Source organism: Uloborus diversus, chromosome 5 (assembly GCF_026930045.1).
Source record: "Uloborus diversus isolate 005 chromosome 5, Udiv.v.3.1, whole genome shotgun sequence".
In the NCBI taxonomy this organism is placed as follows: Eukaryota; Metazoa; Arthropoda; class Arachnida; order Araneae; family Uloboridae; genus Uloborus; species Uloborus diversus.
In genome coordinates, this window is record NC_072735.1 from 49,685,770 (window position 1) to 49,708,523 (window position 22,754).

Below are 22,754 nucleotides of genomic sequence, written 5' to 3' on the forward strand. Positions count from 1 at the left end.
ATGCATGTTTTAAATAAAAATAAAGTTCTTTGAATCAAGATGTAGCAAACTGGTGTTTTTCCAATGGTATTTTAAAAAAGTACAGATGCACAGCACAGTTTGCTCTGCAGAGTCTTGATAAACATTTTCTCGACTAATAAACTACTAGACTGATGAAGATGACACGTTTTGCAGGGAAAAGTAATGCATATTATATCTTGTCATTTGGCAAAATCTGGAGCTCTATCCGGCAAGCTGCCAATTCCGTCCCCCCTAAAATTTAGTTTGTGCCGTCCCTAGCTACAGATTATATATTAAAACTTCTGTAATTTTTATTTTTTTGAGTGAGCAAAATGCATGCAAATAGATACATTTTATAAACATAGTGTACATGTTCTTCCGCTTCATTCCTTTTTGATATTTTGAACAGATAATCTTGTTTTTTGTTCGCTCAGCTATAGTAAAGAAAAAAAGCGACATTGAGGGAGTATGCCATTGTATTCGCAAAATTAATGGTTTGGTGAAATGGAATTCAGATAATCAGTAACCTGTTTTACAATTATTAATTCTTTTACTGTTTTCAAAAAAAAAAAAAAACCCTTCTGATATATACACGTATATATTACAAAAAAAAAAAAAAAAATCTCTTTCGAAATACTTACTTTTTTCCACGTATGTTCTATCAATCGGATACCCAGAAACTGGACATCTAATGGTAACCGTCGTCCCTGCAACAACTGTCAAATTTCCCATTGGCCTGATGTAAGGGGATCCAAAAACATCAATTCTGGCTGAGTGACTGATCATCCCAACATCATTCTGTGCCTCGCAGCCGTAGAGGCCGCCGTCGGAGACGGCCAAATCGGTAATATTGACATAACTGACTACGGATCCATCCATGTGCACATAGTCTCCGGTTTTAACCCTGCGGGATTCCGAAAGAGGCTCTCCGTCCAGGAACCATGAAATTTGGGGTAGAGGGGATCCACTTGAGGAGCAGTGCAGGGAAACAATTTGCCCGGGCATGTGAATTTGGTCAGGAAATATTCGGATGAATGTGGGCATTTCCTCTGTGATGGAAACAAAGAAATATATTAGTGAGGGAAATTATATCAATAAGCATTTCTGTACTGCTCTATTACACACATTTTGGAACACTCAAATTGATGCAATACCTATATTTTAATAACTTGTCTGCATTATTATTCTGAACTAATTAGTGTACAGCTATTTTATCAGTAGCTATATTTACCATTAATGTAGTGTTTCCGTTAGGGTGGTTCAAAAAACCTTTTTTCAGCTAGAGTCCTGGACATCCCCCTCCTTTTTTCCTACTACCTAATAGTATTATGCTGTAAAAGTTTCAGCTTATTACTCAAATTTTAAGAGGGTTCTCAATGACCGATTCATTTAATATTAGCCGTAGCGTAGAAAATATCACAAATTTAGAAACATTTAATTTCCCAGCTGCTTTTTTGTAAATAATTATTTTATTGCAATGTATATGCATATTATTAGTGTATTTAATAGTGTGTAGCATTGTTTTTTCAATTCAATTTTTTTTGTTAACCATCCTCCCCTTTATTATGAAGTTTGGGGGAGGGGGTTGAGTTGAAAAAGTTCTTTTTAGGAAAGTTAGTTCCTTTTAGTTGAAAAAGGAAGCTGAAATTCTTCCAGTATATTACCATCCAAAAGTCTAAAAATATTAAGGGGTGTTCTGTTATCTGGAGATTTTTTTAAAATGTATTTTTGATCCACCATAATGCACATATATTTCGCGCATATATTTCTGTGTTTAATAATAGAACAGTACATAATGAAATATAGGTATTATTCGACATTTTCTTCTGCAATGTTCTATTATAGATACGTAGAACATTGCAAACTAATACAATACATATAAGCAAACATTTATTTTGATATGCTATTTAAAACCTATTGTATAAGTACACAAAACACGCCAACTTCAAAATATTTCATGATCCTTATTGCATTGGTAATAGGATGGCTTCTGAAATTGAAATGAAAAAAAATCCCTTTCAATGCGTATTATCCACTCCATAAGCTCATATATCCTGTGTTTGTAGAGAAGGGTCTTTTTAAATCTGAAACACATGTACGCAATCAGGTTTTTACTTCATCAAAATGTTTTTATCTGCTTATTTTGCCAACAAAGATATTGCTCAATTTTTCACGCGTAAAGCAGTTCATATTTTGAACTGTTTTTTTTTGATTTCTTAAGGAATAAAATCATAAATAACATCATTTTGATTGATCAAAAAATACATATACACACCACCTATTCTACTTTATGTAAAGGTTTTTAATTTGCAACCCTTTTTAAGGGGGGTGGGGATTTTAAAGAACGGTCATAATTTCAAAGTTACAAATGTTTTTATTTGTTTTTGCTTCATGTGAAAGTCGAGTAACACACTTTTAAACACTATGCTTTAGTACAAGTGTGTGTATATTTGATCACTCTTTATTTAAAATCATTTAATCATCTAAAGCGTTTTCTCTGAATTTAAATTTTATTTTATAGCGACTGAATTCATAAAATTGAGCTGTTACAGTGTTTGCCTTATTCACGATGCGTTTCGTTATTTAATTGCGAAGATACCGTCCTTGCAACTTCAGATATAGTTCAATGCTTGAAGGCCGACAAGAGTCTTGTTTTAGGGGATAGTACTTTCAGAACAGTATAAAACGAGTTGTTTTATGCTCTTCAGACGTATTTCTCAGCTTTTTCAGGCGCCATGTATCTCATTTCGTCTTTTTATGACTATAGTCCGATAAAAAGACGATCAATTATGTTATTCTATTTCTAAAGCAGGACTGAAAGCAACAATATATTTTTATCAAGTTAAGTTGCAAGGCAGTAATTATTTCAACTGCAATAAGTTATATATTAGTTTTGCTGTTTTTTTTTCCTTCGATTAGCGCAAATTTAAACTTCACTTTTATAAATCAATTCTGTATGAAATTTGATAGGAAAAGCAACGTGAATAAATATTCGGCATGTGCTGTTTGTATTTATGTAAACAAAAACAATCATTACATGTTTCGTCAGTTCTAAGCCAATATTCTAAATTTAATTACCGATTTTTAAATTAACACTATTAACGATATTTTCTACTCAAAAAAGTGATAATGTACGATTTGGCTGGAAATTTTGTCCATTATCGTATTGCAAGTGCTTTCTAGGACCATGAAAAACACTAAAAATTCTAAAAGTGAACGTTTGTAATTATTTATTGCGCATATGGAAAAAAAATATTTGTGACGAGAAAAAGATTGATTATACTCAGACACCTTAATACATCTCTAAAACTAACCCGCTAAATATTTCAAATAATAGATGTAGTCTGTTAGTAAAGTGCCTAAAATGTGTCCCTGATGTGAAAATCTTTTGTTGATTACATAAGGTTCCCTTCCGCGTAACGACAATGAAACGCCACAACAAAGCCCTGATCAGACCGTAGCAACTTACAAACACGGTGACATCCCAAAGTGTCATTTCAATGACGTCTTTACAATATCACAAAGTGACTTGTCACCAACTACTTGCTGCAGCGACGTTCACTTGTATCATGCCACGGATTTGTCAAACTCTTGTGACACCTCACAACTCTTTCTCCTTCTAACGGTAATTATTGTGACTCGTACTGTAGGTAAGTTTATGTGACATGTTGTTCTAAAAGCATTGTACTACATTCAAAAATGTTAAACACTTTTCCAGTAGAGGCACCGGGACGTTTAAAAAAGAAATTATACAGCAAAAATGTAACATAATTTTGTGTAAATAATGTGATTTCATGAAGGAATTTGTTTTTGATTCGATTATTAAAACTAAATATTTACGCTATTTATGAAACATATACATTTCCAAGAAGTATTAGTAATTTCTTCAAATGAAAAGCATTGATCTGTTTGCAACCTTAAACACTAAGTTACCTAGTACCAAATAAATGAGCTCGAATTTCAAAGTTTTATTACAGAAGTGTTGAAGACTTTTAGAACTCTTCTCCTATAGCATGAGTTTCCAATGTAGGTGCAGCTGCACTCTGGGGGGGGGGGGGGCGCAGGGAGAGGCGAGGGGAGCTGTAAAGCGTCCATGCTATCAATATAATACATATGATACAGGGAAACTTGTGTAGTGAGAAAAATCCCAACCACTTTAAAGGGTGTAGCGAATCAAAACTTTTGGGAACCACTGCCCTATAGTAATAGAGCAAATATAAAAATAGTTACTAAACTTGATTAATTTGATTCAACAATCGCTGTGAAAAAATGAGTATTAGCACTGACAATCATATACAAATCCAGGATCAAAGTACATTTGCGAAGAATATAGCAATATGTGTGGTTTTTTTCGTTTTTGAAATAAATTTTAGTATTGAAAATATCCGGCATAAAAAGGGTGCAGTGGACTTTTTGAATGTGTACAATGACTGATGTAATATAATAATCAGACAGAAAAACGTAATTATTCCTAAATTTACGTTTATTTTGTCTAAATGTTCGTGCAAACACTTATGTTTCTGCACAAACAGCACATATGTGTGTGATAAAAGAACAAAATTGTCCCTTTTTTTTCTAAATGTCATAATAATATATTTTAAAAAAGCACTCACACTTTTTTAGCGTAAATATTTACCTAAAGCCTTTTGCATTAACAAATGGAAAACACACGACTTTTTGTGCTATTAAAATATTTTTTTTGTGTTTTACGCAGAGTAAAAATTCGTGACAAATACTTATGTTAGTAATGAAGAAAGAGAAAATTTATTCAGTTCAGATATGTGTGAAATACTAGAACGTTCTAGCGAGATTAAAGTGCTAAATCTCGGAAGTTAGTCGATCTATCTCTTTTCTTCTTTTCTCTAAGACATACTTTTATGTTGGGAGAAAGACAATTTGATGCCACTGTGCGGAGAAAACTGACAGGACCCTTATGCTTTTTTGATAAATGAGATTTAAACAATGCACTTAAGGATGATAATTTTTTTGCGGAAATATTTTCGGAGCAACGAAAACGCATTGTTGCTTCCTAGACATTTCAGTGCTTATTAGCGTATATCGTAATATATTTTGAAGCGTAAAGTGTTATATATAACTTTTTGGGAACGCTGTTTTGCAGGATGTCTTTTATTTCTTCCTTTCCTTCTTTTGCTGTATTATAAGCATTAGGTTACATGCAATAACTAGATACATAATTTATTCCAAAATTTGTTAAAACTGAAAAAAAAGTAATATATTTTTATTTATCAAAATATAGTCAGACATAATTATATAGAAATAAAATTAATTTATGTCAGATATTAATAATAAAGCGATGTTTTTCAAGTAAATATTTTCCCCAAAAATGCTGCTTTGGTTAAATGCCTGGAAGTCTTTAAAAGTGAACTTGATTTTTTTAATATTTTTTTAAATATATAAAATGACTTATGCTTCATGTATTACTATGCGAATATTTGTTACGTACCAGTTTGTTCACTCTTTTTTTCTCCTCTCACATTTCCTCCATTACAGAACCGAAAAAACTAATCTTGAAAGTCGTTTTGTCTAAAGAGTAATGTCTAAGATGTCTTAGTATTTAACCAAAGCAGTAATTTTAGAAATGTAACTCAGAAACATAATCTGATATCTTGTGCCTATACGAAAGCAGTTTGGAGTCCCCCTTTACCTTAGATGTCTTTGAAAAATATATAAATAAGTCCTTTCAAAAACGCATTAACGCCATTTGAAAAATTAACAAATAATCTGTATGGTTGCTAAAATATCCAAAAACTAACCGAAGGCCGTAAAAACACTAAACACAGCAGTACACAATAAATACATAAATTTAAAAAATACTACAAAAAATCCCGCAGTTCTAGCAGAAGTAGCAAAGAGCTAAATAAGTGAACTCACAGTTGGATATTAGCTAAAAGTCGACTCACGTATGCGATTTTGTTTACAATGGTTGAAAGTTCTGCGATTTTCAATGAATCGGTTTATCTCCAAGACTCCAAACGTTGCCAAACTTGGCGACATTAAGCGGTTTCTTTCTAAATTCGACGCCAAAAATTAAGTGCATAAAATGATGCCAGCTTCGTAATATCTTGCCTGAAACTCTTTACAGGTAACTCTTCAAAGGTAACTTTTAGTGGAATGTGACAAGAAAAAGCCAAATTTAACAAGTTCGCAACAAATTAAGGATGTAAAACATAAAAATAACAAATATTTACAAAAATGTTTACATTCTCCTTTGTTTCACCTTAGCTGTTTCGTATGATGAAAATTAATGAATTTTGTCTTTGTTCGGATACTAATTACAATAAAAAGCGTTAATCCAGAATCATTGTAGTACTAAAAGGACATGTTTCAGCTTTCCGTACTACACCTCCATCATACGGTGTCACTTAAAGTGGTTATTATTGTTTAGAGTAAATTCAACAAAATACTTATATTTATCATTATGTGCTCAAGAAGGTGAAGTTTTTGGGATTAAACATATAAAAAAAATTACGTCTTTGATAATGTCTTACAGCGAGGATTTTTTTACATACAGGGTCCATTATGAAAGTAATGAGCATAATGTTATTGTGACGCGACGATAGATGGCAGCACGGTAAAACTGGCTGGAAAATGATGTGGTGGGACATGCCCTTTCAATGCATCCGGTCGTCAGTTGAGTTCAAGCAGTGTGAGAGGAGATACGTGCCTCCGCTTGAAGTGTGTTTTCAACTTTTGTAACATGACACGATGGAGCGTTCACTTAAACAACGAAACGGCGTAATGTTTTGCGTGAGGCTTGGAAAAAATGCAACCGAAACATTCCAGATGTTGCGAGAAGCCTTCAAGAACGATTACATTTCAAGTCACAAAGCCTTCATCATTACCGATTTCCTGGCCCGGAGCAACACCCCGGTGATCCCTCACCCCCTTACAGTCCCGACTTAGCTCCATGTGACTTCTTTTTGCTTCCGCGACTCAAGAGAAAAATGAAAGGAAAACATTGAGAAACCGTGGGAAACATCCAACACCATGTTACAACGTTCCTGAGAGGCATTCCCTTCAAGGAGTTTCAGGGTGCCTTTCAGGCGGGGCTAACACGTCTCCGCAAGTGTATTGATGCAGGAGGAATGTATTTTGAAGAATATTGAACATTGGTACAAATTACGATCAATAAACAAATTTTGCGAGTAAATGCTCATTCTTTTCATAATGGACCCTGTATTACGTAATATAACAGAAATGTTTGTTATAACATTCCCTGGTGTTAACGTGTTCGAATTAAGTTCTTATACTTTTTTAAAGTAACTAAGGGGCTACCGCTCCCTGCCCACTACCGCTGGTCAACCCACGGAACTGCTTCGCAGTTCCATGCGGATCCTTCGGGATTCGAGCTCGTTATGCTCGCCCACCAGAAACTACATTACTGTAGTCTAGTAATGATTATTAAATGTGTACAATCAGTATGGTATAAAAATTAAAATGTAAACTATAAAATTTACACGTTAAGAAAATGAAGATAGCTTTTACCTTTTTTCTGAGAGCAGTGTGATCCGAAAATTTATATCAACAGCTTTGAAAACAGTTTCAACTCCAGGCATAGATTCTAATACTTTATTATTTATAAACAGATTTACTAAGTGCGTACAGTCAGCATGGTATAAAAATCGAAAACTTCAAAATTTACATGTTGAACAAATGAATGCAATTTTACCCGTTTTCTGAGAGCAACGTGCTCCGAAAACTTAAATAGCATGAATTTTGCACACCTCAACCACTGAACACTTCCTCGTTAACACAATTGAATATTTCATCTTTTGGAGCTGCCACAGAAACCGACTGAAAAGAACATGCCCTTTAAAATTAAAACATATAATTACATATGGCTAAAAACTGGTTCATCAAAAACTAAACATATTTTTTCAAAAGTTGGCTCTGTGATTTATTTATCGCCATACTAAATGCTAAACGAATAGGGAATTGCCACCTTTCAAATTTTAATGGCATATTGCTATCAGATGGCATCAAAGGGATACTGCGAAGATTAGATTTTTTTCAGATTTATCAATATGTTTAGTTTCAATGACGTGTCAGTGTAATCTTGTAACTATGAGACGGGTTCCATTACATAGGACATTATATACCCTTTGGAAGGAGATAGGTTTTGCAAGAGAGTTATTATGCATCCAGGTTTTAACTTTAATTCATATCGAGGCATATCGGTTGGTTTTAAATAATTTAAAAATTCGTCAAGAAATATTAACCGTAACAAAATAAATCATTATATGTATAAACGTAACAAATCAAACGTAACAAAATTGTATGCATAAGCGTAGCAAGTCAAACATAACTAAACAAATCAACAAAGGAGAAAAATTAGCGAGAGTCAAATGTGGCTGTCCACAAGCATGCATCGCGGCGATGTAAACATTCTGTTCGTTGCCAACGGTTAGAAAAGAAATGCACCCTCTTTTTGGTAGTTACGTTAGAGTATTATATAAATATAGATTATTTATCTACTGTATAGTAAAAAACTCATTCTGAAATCGAAAACTGAATACTAATCATTTTGCAGTTCATTAGACTAGCGGCGGGAAATGATATATTTATTTTTGTTTTCACTTTATAATAATATTTTTAGCATATATTTACGTCAAGATAAATTTTTATCATAAATAAATTAAAATAAGATGTGTTTTATTTGAAAATAAAGAAATAAATATATTGTAGCGGAATAAGGATAGAATATTCTTGCGGATATACTAACACATACATTTTAACAGCTTTTACCTTAATATTATCGCTAGGAAACCTAATAAAACAGCAAATGATTTTTCATTTTGTAGAATTTCTGCAAAAAATATCAATCCTGGTTCAAATATAGAATACCTGGATTTGTGAATCCAAAGTGATGCATTAACCATTAAGTGAAACACAATTTTTCGCTCGGTAATGCATTTGAAAAGTTTTTTTCCTCTCCTTCTCAAACATGAAATTTACTTTCGATATTATTATTGACTTAAAACATGTTACGCACCTTTCTCCTTCTAGCTATAATAAGCTTTTAGAATCTGAATAAATTTTCATACTCCACGGTAATATCATTTTTATTTACCATGTTTCGTATGATAGGTTAGAATGGATAGCTGTTCATAATGGCTTATGCTAGCAAAATACCTCCGGTAAACGCTTAACGGTAATTTCAGTTTATTTATGGCTAAATAAAAAAAAAAAAATGATTATATGATTTTATTTTGTTTCAGAATAAAATGATGCCACAAAATATATTGTAGTTTTCACAAACTGTTTTTAAAATGTAAATTTTCATTTTGAATAATAACGACAGGAATCGAACGTTGTAATGCGGAAGATGATTTTCGCGTAATCTAAGTATAATCGTTGATAAATTTGATTTTTTAAGTTTTGATGTAAAATTATATTTTGTGGGTTGAACGTAACTCTTTCATGTTTTCAGGGAGATAAAAATATTAGTATTACTATTTATACGAATGTCTAAATGTCGAATGTATTTTCCCCTCCAAATCAATATTTTAGTTTTGAGCTTCAGTTTAGGAAAATAAGAATGTACAGATATTCGTTTTGCATTTCAAATGTAATTAAATTCCGTTTATTATCATGTACCGGGTGGTTATAAAATAGGTATCTTTATTTGGAGCTGTCTGTATTTGAAGGAATTATCCGATTGCAACCAAAATGGGGTTGTTTCCTTCAGTCAAAAGTAGTACTTTTTGTCACTGAAATTGATAGAATAAGCAAAAAAAAAAAACATAGACCCAGAAAATATTTCATTTTCCCAAATGTTTTTTTTAAATTATTTTTTTAAAATGTTCGATTTTTGAAACAAGGCGTGATCTTGATGACGTCACAAATAATGCACTTTGCTGCATCTTCCTACCGCGTTTCCACGTTATGATAATCAAGAAGCAAATTAAAATTACGCTCAACGCTTGCTATCAACCATATCACTGCCAATGCACGAGAGTAATGATGCGAATTAAATATTTTGCTCTGTGAATGGCAACACAGAATGGGCATTTCATCATTTGTAATGTCATCGGACAGAAGCATAAACATTGAAAGCGCGTCCATTTAAGTTTTTTTTTAAATATTAAACTTAAACAAATTATTTAAAAATGGTCAGATCCTATGTTTTTAAGCATGCTCTTTCAGAAAAAAATACTTTTAAAATTTTGGAAAAGACCCCATTGGAACACTTACTATTCCTGAAGAGGGAAGAAGGATGGTGCAATAAAACAAATTTCGTTGCAACAATTGCCAAGAATTGCCACTGCAGCCTTTAAACAATGTCGCTGAGAGTGCAATCACTGTGTAGTAATCATGAGTAAATCAAAGAAGCAGTCATTTCTGCCCGCAACGTGGTACGAAATACTTCTCAGTTTGCCTCATCGCACTTTGAATTTAAAGCTATTCTACATTAATAGCTCATTCGCTGCGTCTGCTTTACATTAATTTAAGAATGTGCAAGAAATGCGTAAAGATAAATCAAAGCAAAATGGACCCCTATCCATTTTAGGTGAGCAATACAAAATTTCTAACGGCAACATTTCAGATATTTGACAGGGTATCAAGCAGGTAATTTCTAATGGCGTGACCTGCTATTTTCCCTGATCTGACGCCATCTGATTTTTGGTTTTGTAAGTTCTTAAAGACTAAAGTGTACCATGGAGGTGTGACAAATCTCACTTAACTAAGAGATAACATAATTCAACATGTGGGAAACATAAATCCTGTTACCTTGTATTCCGCAGTTGGAAACGTAACGCACCGCCTGGATTGTGTCATCCAGCTCAATGGTCAAGCCATGGAGCTGAACTTGTACAGCAATGCTCAAGCGTAATATGCATGTCACACTTTTAAATAGATCACCTAGCTTTACATGCTAATTCTTTCTTCTTTTATTACACCTTAAACATTTAAAAACACCACCTGTTGGCAATTTTCGCAACTACAATTTTTTATTGCACTACCCTTCTTCCCCCTTTAAGATTAGTATATGTTCCAAATTTTGTTGCAATCGTATGATTCCTTCAAGGTACAGACTGCTCCAAATAGAGATACTTATTTTATAACCACCTGGTACATAATAGCGAATTTGCGGATCGAGTAATGCTCCTCACGTCACCAACAATGAAACTCGCGCCATAACATGATACATTGTTTTTTTTTGGGGGGGGGGGGGGTAATGTTTAACATGCAGGGCAATGCTTTATATTGAGAAGGCTGAACTGGATTCGGTAACTTAACTGTTTTACTCGTAAGACTAATTTTAGGAGAATGAAAAAACGACCAACCATACCTTGACGGATAATTTTCTAGTACTAATATAATTTCTTTAAAAAATGATTTATGAATGAATTATTCGCAAGGAAAGAAAAATATATTTTTTTTTGTGTAACAAGGTTATGTATTGATGTAAATATAAATGAATATGGGGTTCTTTGCATAAGACTGACATTTATAGAGCCCTTTTTTTTTAAGTGTCTTACTTTAAATCATTTACTAATTCCTGGACTACTTGATAAATTTCTTGAATTTCGGCTTTCTTTATACATCGATGATTGATGCAATCACTTTTTTTGAATTGAAAAACACCGCATCAACATAGCATACATTAGTTAAAAAATACTTGCCACTAAAAAAAACTAAACGCTTCACCCATAACGATGCAACAACGCAAAAAAATAGCTTTTCATCTTACACGTTGACATTAAATATAAACTATACACATAAATATTCCCGATTTGTATTCCTCAGTTAACTAGATTATTAACTAATAGCTATCCAGCATTATTATCATAATTTTCTTTAAAACTTTGCGGTACAAATGCAGTAGGGAAAAAAAACAATATCAAACAAAGAAGGTCAGCTTGGCAGTAGAACAAAGAAAGGTTAAAACATTCATGGATGTAAAAATGATTTACTCATGTTTTCTGTAATGCAAACAATGCTTAGCATAAAAGATACTTAGAGTAAGTGCTCAACGCTTCCGTCTTATACTAACGGGATTTAGGGAACTTAATCTTCTTGATCGAAAAGCTTTCCTTGTTATGCCGTTATTTGGGTTCTAAGATTGGACAATTAATCTTCCACTTCAAGCAAAGTAATCACCAGATTCTCTCGAGAGGTGGAAAATCATTGCTGTTAGTGATTAAAGGATTCATTCAGCACTTTTTAGATTTATCACTGTTGAATTTGAGAATGTGTTTAGGTTACAGAACAAAGAAACGCAATTACAGTTTATGTAATGGATTATAAAATATATCGTGCGTATATTGTGTCTGGGTTCTAAAAGTGGCGTACGCATATTTGCATGTTATAATATTAGGTCGTCAGCAAAGAAAATAATATTAAAAGAAACACGTCTGAAAAGTTCTGAGAAACATCCAAATGATTGTTTCAGTTTTCTGAAGATGATTTAAGAAATAATAATAATAATAATAAATTTGAATTATGGCTTTTTGAATTCATATTATGTTTTTCGCAATCACGAGTGTGTGCGTGTATGTAGGCATGTGTGTATAGGTATGTGTATGTATGCGTGTGTGTTTGTGTCTGTATGCAGGCATGAGTGTATGTATGTATGTAAGTGTGTATATGTATGCGTGGGTGTTTGTGTCTGTGTACAGGCATAAGTGTGTGCGTATGTGTGTGTGCGTGTGTATTTGTGTCTGTGTGCAGGCATGAGTGTGTGTGCATGTGTGTGTGCGTGTGTATTTGTGTCTGTGTGCAGGCATGAGTGTGTATGCATGTGTGTGTGCGTGTGCATTTGTGTCTGTGTGCAGGCATGAGTGTGTGTGTGTGCAGGTGTGTGTATGTATGCGTGTGTATGTTGGACATGGACGCAACTTGGAGACGGTTTTCACTAGAGGAGCAGCATCGTGAGGCCGGTGACGGTGGTGCTGCAGAGGGAGGCGGTGAGAAAATAGAATCATAGGAACATCAAAACAGTAAAACAGTCAAATGAGAACAATAAGCAATCGTGATTGCTCAAAAAAAAAAAAAAAAAAAAAAAAAAAAAACCTCTGCATGTTGAAGAGTAATAGGTTTTTTTTCTGGAATACTCATTTTTGTGCTAGTAGACAAAATTAAAAACATTGACCGACTGGTGAAAATATTTATCAAAATAGCTTTCAATAATAAAAAAAAGTCACAGAAATGACAGCGACCTATATGTATATATAGGTCGCTTCTGAGCTCTTATGCAAAACGTTAAGGAGTGATAGTACGCATCAGAACAAGCAGGATAAAGGCAAAAATAAGGGTCCCAAACGTCATTAGGCGCCATTCAAGTTTTATTTTCAAGAAAATACTGATAAAAAGAATAATTTTAGCGAAAACCGCAAACGAATCGACCAACTTTTTTTCGTTTATTCGGAAGACTTTTGGGACCCTTATTTTTGACAGTTTATTGTTTATTCTGATGTGTACTATCATCCTTTAAGGTTTTGCCCAAGTGTTCAGTAACACCCTGTATATCGATGATATATGCATTGAATTTAATTAAAAAAAAAAACACACCTAGTTTTATTAATTTTCTTTTCCACCATACAAAATAGGTGTGCAATAAAAACATTAAAAGAAATTACACACATTTAAAAAATGTGTAGTAAAAATCTTAAGTTCATTAGAGGTGTTTTCAGCTCTAAATTGCAATTACAGCCTTTTTTCCCCCACAGAACAACTCTAAATTGCAATTACAACCCCCCCCCTTTTTCCCCACAGAACAAATTTTGGATTATCTGAAAATTCTTAACAGTGTTTCATCTGAGTTTTTGAAATTGCGATACGATTAATCAAAATTATAAAAAAATAAAGTAATTAAAAAGCGGTAATTTCAAAAATGGCATATTCTAAAATTAATCTTCATCATAAAAGTTTCTAAGGTCTTATTTGAGACATTTATTTATGCGTTACATATCTGAAATTAATTATTGTTCTAGATAAACAGCATTTTTAAGTGACAACAATGTTTAAGACTATCGCATTAACTACAGTGGTAGTAAAAAAAATTGCAACATCCGCGCCGCAAAGGTGAGGAATATCATCCCGACTGCATTCAACACACAGTCAAGCATCCCGTATCCCAGATGATTTGGGGATGTATTTCTGATCAAGGAGTTGGTGGGCTTCACATTTTGCAAGGAACATCTTATGTTTCCATCTTATGAATTACGCTATGAAAGATGGATGCATCTGCCTCGAGAGGCATATCTGTGGTTAAATATATTAATACATATGATAGTTCTGCCTTATAGCATTAGCCATCTCGTGCTGTTTTTTAGCTAAAATAAAATACATTTAGAGCACATATTTAACCATTATTCATGTTGTATATAGTCTAGCCTTGTAGTCATAGAAGCCTATAGATAAATTAATACTATATACAGTAGTGGTAAACAAAATTGCAAAGAAGAGGAATATCATCCCTGACTGCATTCAACACACAGCCAAGCATCCCGTATCCCAGATGATTTGGTGATGTGTTTCTGATCAAGGAGTTGGTGGGCTTCACTTTGTGCAAGGAACCGTAAACGCTCAGGAGTATATTGGCATTTTGGAGGAGAAATTGCTTCCTACTATCCGGGATCATTTTACTTCAGTTCCAAACGTCATTTTTCAGGATGATTCTGCTCCGTGCCATAGAGCAAAACTGGTGAAATTTAAAAACCTTTATTCTGCCAGTAGACTTAAATTGACATGGGGTTAAGTAATTTTTTTTCACTAAACTCACACGCAGGTTCAGAAATAGAAAAATGAGCATGGGGTCAGCAGTTTGTTTTGGCCTGAAAACAGCCTCAATCTACGTAAACAATTATCGGATTCCTGCAGTTTAATATTTATTTCATAAGTTTTGCAGAATTTTACATACATTCATCGTTAATCGGTCGACCAAAACTTCTCACATAATCCCATTGTTGTGAAAATGCGAGGGTGATGCTATTTTTTTTTACCAGCACTGTATGGTGTAAACAATCTCAATGTCCTTGAAAACGAAATAGTTTACTTCGTTCTAGTTTGAAATATGTAGGAAAAAAACTTAAGTGATATAATTAGACAATCACCGCATAAATTATTTCGAAAAAATATTCATATAAGTTTAATTGATGTTTAAAAAAATTATACATTGTAATCTTTGCCAAAGCAAAATTATTGAAAATGCATTTTTATACATGATAATATTAGTTAGTTAAATAATGTAAAAATAAAAGAAATCTATTTGAATTTTAAAGATAAACACTGGACGTGGTAAAACATTGTCTTTGTTAAACAGATTAAACAACAAAATGAGTCGTTTTTATTCATAGTCTCCTCTTATTGTTCCTTAAGCCACCATAGAGTTCATAACAAGACTAAAAATTTATTCAAATGGGCAGAGTTAGTTAATGTAAATTCCTCCTTGAAGCATTCCATAGTTATCGGTCTTTTTAGTAGCAAAGAAATTCTAATATGCTAAAGAAGTGCAATTTTTGCTACTATTCTTTAGTTTTCTTTGATGTTCCCATTACAGCCATATGGTAGTTGCAGAGAGCAGGCTATCATAAATGCTTAAGTAAATAGGGTCTTTTCCCTTCTAAGCTGCACTTAGATAAATCAACCTTGTTCATCGTTAAAAGAAGAAACTACGATTATGTAAAACGACACTTCATTCTCCGTTTGCATAATTTTTATTACTTCTTCTCCATCGTAGATATCTAGTTTAATGTTTTAATGTTTGCATAGTTCACTACGTTTACTTTGTTATTTTTGCCTGAATGTTTGTGTACATAAGAGTGTAAAAAGCAAGTCGCAATTCTGTTCAAAGTGAATATTCAGTTTCAAGGAAAATGCTGCAGACTCGAGTTGTTTAAATTACTAAAATAACTTAATCATATCCATGTTCTTTACGCTGCATATCAGTGTAATGATACTCAATTTTTACAAAGAAAAAATAATAATAAAATGCCACACGCAGCCTTATGATAACATATTATAATAGACTGAGCTTAACAAAAAAAAAAAAAATGCTTTATTAAGGCCGTCCCGGTCAGCATTACGGACTTCCTTATTTTGACAGAATACAAGTGAGGACAAATGATAGTAGACAGACATTGGGTAGCACTAATGCTCCAATAACTAAATGATAAATATTTGCATATATATAATATTAGACTACTAAAAATCAGTACTATGTTGTACCTTTCAGTACAACGTAGTTTTGGTTGCTGTTGTTGTTTATATTTCCATCTTATGAATTACGCTGGGAAAGATGGATGCATTTGCCTCGAGAGGCATATCTGTGGTTAAATATATTATTAAATATTATAGCCTTATAGCATTAGCCATCTCATGCTGTTTTTTAACTAAAATAAAATACATTTAGAGCACATATTTCACCATTATTAATGTTTTATACATTCTAGCTTTGTAGTCATGGGAGCCTATAGGTAAATTAATATATATATATATATATATATGTAGAATTGTAATATGATGATCACTTGGTATCGCAATCTGTCCAAATGAAGGGAAAATATAAACCTTGGGTCTCGTAACTTTATGTATGCTAACTCCCGACATTCTAATTGCCTACGAACGCTTAAACAATTTGCATCTTAAGTGCAACTATCCAACCTTTCCATTGGTATGAAAATTCAAAATCTGAGTTTAATTTGTACTTTTGAATAATAAAATGTTGATCTAAAAAATTCCAATTAAAATTTAAAAACAGAAAGAAATAAGAAAGTAATTAAAGAAAAAACGACATGAAGTTAAAATGTCTGTTAAAGTTTTTTCAATAAGCATATTAATTTGCGTAAGGACTAAGTTGCTGTTTCCCATTTAAAATTACAAGTTATCTAGCTAAAATGATGCGCTGAACTAAGCGTTGTGTTTAAAAGCTCCATCATAACGACGCACATCTTCAAACAGCCATGTCTGAAATTTTAGTTTAGTTCGCAAGGACTTGACATATAGGGGGAGTTACTTTTGGAGCATCCTGCATGAAATAATAAAGAACATTATTCCGCTTTGTGAACTGTGTGAAATTGAATTGTCTTAGGATTCTTTGTTAGTAACTTCAGATGTAAGCTTCATTCTCTGATTTGTCAAATGATTTCAGGATCCAAAAGTAAGGAAATCAAATTTAGCTTTTGAAACCACCTACTGATCGAAGACAATGTCGACAGTAGGAAAATCCAAAAAAGAGGATATGAGACCTTCCTCTTCTATGAGACCTTTTAATTTCTTAGTCCTATGCACTTCTATATAATGTGTACGATTTAAAATAAGATAATGATCAAAACGCTGTTTTGGACAAAATGGACATAGTGTCATATTACCTCCCAATAACAGAGATTTTTCATTAAGACTATTTCAAAAACTAAATTATGCTAACTTCAGCTCAAATAAATTTAGTTTTTACTGAGGAGTTTATGAAACGTAACGAAAGTAGTGTGGTAAAACAAGATGAAATTTTCGATTTAGAATTTTAGTATACATTCATTTCTTTAACTTACTAATGCATCATTACCTAACATGTTAATTTGTAAGACCTCGATTTTAAGAAATATTCAAATTGGAAACGTTTCAAAGCATTCTCATTTGTGAAACACACCTATGAACAATATATTTTTAACATATATATATAGTCTCAAACAAACAAACAAACAAACAAAAAATTAATTTCATTCCAGCATTACAACTTTAAAAAATATCACCCATTACAGCTAAAGAATCTTACATGAACTCTAATCACTAGAAATGAATCCTAAAATATCTATTACACAAATTAGGTTTAAGAACATATTTTTATCAACAGAAATGAAATGTTTTCAAATTAAGTTCAGCTCGTTTTCCCTGAAATATGTTTTCAAATAGGGATTACTTCCTTGTTTAGTTAATGAGCTTATTTAAAAAGCAAATAATTTAAGAAAGAAAAAATCATTGAAAAATATAAAGCAAGTTGGACATAGTTGACTGTATGTAATATAATTGGATATAAAAGTACCATGGGAACTTTTGGAAAAGCATTTCATTAGTCTTAAGAAAACAACAGTTGAAATGATGCTTCACAAACATATTTCAAAGGGATTAGAAGTGTGTTTTCAATAGAATAATACATTATACTATAAAGGCTTTAATGCGATTCGAAGAAAATAAAGAAAAACCAATACGTTATTAAATGTTTTCAATTGCACTTTGAAGACTTTAGATGCTAAATACATTTAAATTTGAACAAGAAATAAGTTAGCCTGAAAAGGATTATTAACGGAGAAAATATTCAATACAATAAGTACCACATCATAGATAATTGTACTAATATTGAATTCTAAAATGAATGTACGGCCTTTTTACATTATCACTTAAATATTCATTATGTGAAACATATTATGTATTTTAGTATATAAAAAATCTCATTTTATCTCTAACATACGAAAGACTTGATACAAGTTTACAAGCGAAAAATTGGAGAGACATATAAGAGCAACGACTGCAACTAACCGACAGAAAAAGTGCAGCAATTTTCAAAACATAATAATTGAAAATCTTCTAAAATTACAAACACTTATAGTTAAAATTAGTTAATTTCGGTTAAGTTGTAAAAAATCAAAATTGTCCTGTTGTTCTGTAGCAGGTGTATAAATGTTTCTGGTCACAGGAACATTTCTAGTTGAAAGGTAGCCATTACGTTTCTTTTAAAAAGTCACACTGTTTTACGCCTTCTAAAAAGTTTTTTTTGGTCACTTGTATAAAACTAACAGTTTTAAGTGACAATTGTAAACAAAGTAATCAGAAATCAACAAACTGATTGTTGACACGTGTTTTGAGGCTTGCAGGTTGTGTCAAAAAGGTTTTTATTAACTTCGTAACAGTTTTATGACCTGAACTTTTAAAAGATTTAAAACTAATATTTATCATATTGTCATGCTAAGCATTATTTTGTCGTGCTACGTGCGAAAGTCGCATCTAAAGCTGATCTGCAAATGAGACATTACTTTTTCAAGTTTTACGCATCTATGCATTTGGTTCGAATGATCCTTTTTGAGGTTTTTTTTTAAAAACATATATTTTTTTTAAAAATAACACATCGGATTTAGACATAATGTTACAATAGCCACACACTTTGGAGATAATAAATTAAATTTTTAGATACGACATAAGTGCTTAGCACGGTAGTGCTTGTAATTTCACGTAAGTGTTCGTCACTTCTAGAAATAAAATGTGGTAGAGTAATTTCAATATTATGAATAAGAGAAAAAAAAGGTTTGCCATGTTCCATGTGGTGGGTCGCGGACTAAGGGGAAAACTCAGTCAGCAAATCAATGTACGTTTAAAAGTGCAATACCAGCAAATAAATTTTAAATAATAATAAATTCCCCGTTTCGTATTTTATAATTGGAATATTTCTTATTACTGAATGATTTTAAAGAAAATGCACTGAAGTGAATAGAGTGACACACTTTTCCGTTATAAATCTATCATAATTGGAACTCTTGTGTATTCTTCAACGAATTATAAGAAGAAACATATTATGTGGAACACAAACCGGCGCATAAATTAGGCGTCAGACAAAACTTAGCTCAGGACATCTATTTTTACCTTTATAAAATAGTATTAGGAACTTTTATATCGGGACGGAATAGTTTTAGAGAGAAAAATATTCAAGATTTTCCTAAATCCAAAAAAATTCCACGAGGTTTCGAAATTTCTTCTATAACATTATATTACTAGAATTTCATAAAAATCGATTTTGACATTTTTTATCAAAAAGAAGACACTTCCTCGTGCTTGCATATCAAGTAATCTGACAGCACCCTTACAAGTTTTGATAAATGAGCTTTAAAACAATGTGCTTTGAGCGGATAAAGTGTTTTATCGAAAAAAAATCCGACATTTTATGTAAAATATTACAAGAGCAAAGAGATGCTTTTTTGCGGTTTTCAATCTATCATATTTTGAAATTTAGTAGATACACTCTTTTAGATAGATGAACACTCTTTTAAATTTTTAAAATAATTTTCACAAAGAAAATATGAATATGTATAATACACTATTTAACACATTTAGAATTTCTCAAGTAAAAAGAACTTGGTTTCACTTTAAAGAATTTCAACTGTATTCATAAAATCAGTAAAAACAAGTGTTGTGTTTAAATCTTGTATTTTAATGTACTTAATTTTAAAATTGAGGAAAAAAAAAGTTTTAGAATTTTTTTTTTTATCGCAAAGGCATAAAGTGCAAAATTTTATAACTAATTGACTCAGTGTTTTTGTCCAGTAATCACAAACTTAATGCCAATACAATTATATTGAAGTTACATTTCAAATGGAATGTACTACCATTTTCAGCCATTTAAAAATTTTACCATTAACCTTACAAATAAAAGGTTTAATTACCAATAAAATGTATTATGAAAACTTAGTGGGTAAGTTATACAGAAACAATATAAAAGATTTTATCTTCCACTGCAGTTAAATTTCATTGATTTAACAATGGGACATTCCACGAAAAAGTCAGCCCTATGTCTTGCACGTGACGGTAGAGTTATTTCAATTTAAAGTAATAATTTTAAAGGGTAATACCGAAATTTTACGCTTAAGAAATCCGAAATAGGTATGTAATTTGTTAAGCAGAAAATAAATGTGCATTAATACTTTAAAGTATTATTTTCAACGAAATATATGAGGCGTCACTTGGGGGACAAAATGAATGTTTTCCGCAGAATAACCCTGTTATTGCTTAAAATATTGAAATTGTCATTATTTTTGAAAATGCTTGTTCGAAAGATGTTGTACAGCTCGATAAAAACTGAAATAGAAAGTACCTAAGTTATAAAATAAATAATAAAGAACTTGATTAGTTTTTACAAGAAATTCTTCAGCGAAGTTTTAAGTCGGATCTTTTTGTTTTCTTAAGATATTTTTTATTATTGTTTTTTTTTTTTTATTATTTTTACGAATGTGCAAACGTATGTTTTTTTAATTATTTATTTTGGATTTTTTTCTTGTTTAATTTTACAAATAAGTGATTCGAAAAGTTATGAATAATGTTTAACAACTTCTGTTTAAACATTATTATTTAAGCATTTAAGCTTCATTACATCATTCACAGTTATCTTAATATGCACCGTTTTGATTTTAAACATGAAATAAAACAGAACTCCAAAAATTTTTAAACAAAACGATTTAATTAGCGTTTTTCCTTTTAATCGTATCATACATAATTTTATCTTGTGAAACTATTTAATTCATCTAGTACCAGATTTTATTAAAATATTTATTTCTCTACATATGAAAATTTATTTTTAACAAACAAGTTTTATTAATATTCAATATGGTTAACTAAATGAATGAACATTTCGACAAATTAAACTTTCCTTTCTTTTGTTTTATGGTAGTTTCAAAGATTTTTTTTTAACTCACTTATAATATTTTGCAGTATTTTCAACACAAGTTATCTTTCTTTTTTTTTTCAGAACTAGACGGCTCTTCTCCTATGTCAACATCGATTTCACTACAGCAATTGCGTGAATTTTCAATTTTCTTAAATACCTCGTATATTCATCCAAATATAGCATTGTTAACATTACTTTTTCGTCAGTTATATTAAACTAACAGTTTTAAGTGACAGTTGCAAACAACGCAGATACATCAAAATTTCACAAACTGATTGTTGACACGTGTTTTAAGGCTCGCACTTCGTATTGAAAAGGTTTTTATTCACTTCACAACAGTTTTATGATCTGAATTTTTTCAAAGGTTTGAAACTAATGTTCAGCATACTGACATGCTAAGCGCAAAATTCGCATCTAAAGCTGGCCTAGAAATGATATAATGTAAAATGAAATTTTTGAGCACAAAACTTGCATTCAAATCTGGCAAGTTATTTATATCAAAAAAAGAAAGTAAAAAAGAAAAAAAAGTACATAAAATACATTTTGCATAAAAACAGGTGGACATTCTCGTCTTTCAAACTGATTAGAACTGTGATATTTATATTCTATAGCATACATTAGTCAATGTCTTTATTTATTTATTTATTTATTTTATTTTTATTAATTAATTTATTTTTTTTGCTGATTTCTATAAGTAATGTGTGTGAGAATAAATATATGAATTAGATTGTGCAACTGAATTAATAGTAATAATAATAATAATTTTTCAGTTTAAATTCATGAAAGAAAAATAATAAATGAAATAGAAGAGCAGAAATTCAATATGATGAAACTTGTTATTAATCAGCAAAAGCCCACAAAACATATTTTCTCCCTGCATATTTATTTTATCTTCTAACTCTAAAAGTAAAAATAAATAAATAAGCAAAATACAAGATTATAGTTTCATTCCAAGAAAGTTTTTGCATTTCCAGACTTAGCCAAATTAGAAAATGTACTCTATAATGATTCTTTTTTTCGAAAATTGCACAAAAATAACCCACAAAAACGACAAAGAAAATTACGTTTCCTGGTATTTTCCTCCGTTTATCGAAGAAAATTTCCAATTTATTTTTTATTTATAAATACCTATTTGTTTCTGTTACGGCTATTACTGTTTTTGTAACTGGTTAAAGTTGAAAGAAAAATTCTTTAAATGAAATGCGAGGATCGGATATCCGAACTAAATCATTCGAATAAAGCATTTTGTCTGAATTGAGCACATTTCTTATTGTAAAAATCTATTCATGTTTTTTTATATATACATCTTATTATTATTCACTATATTTTAAACTTTACTTTAGTCTTAATTTTTAATAAATTT

The 22,754-nt window shown here is 31.4% G+C and overlaps 1 protein-coding gene across 1 annotated transcript in view; it reads right to left on the reverse strand.

The window, feature by feature from the left end:
- Positions 1–22,754, reverse strand: part of LOC129221911 (cell adhesion molecule DSCAM-like) — a 301,931-nt gene that overhangs the window by 275,049 nt on the left and 4,128 nt on the right. The window contains exon 2 of the mRNA XM_054856287.1: positions 642–1,049. Coding sequence (XP_054712262.1) covers positions 642–1,049 — 408 coding nt within the window. The remainder of the gene's footprint in view (positions 1–641; positions 1,050–22,754) is intronic.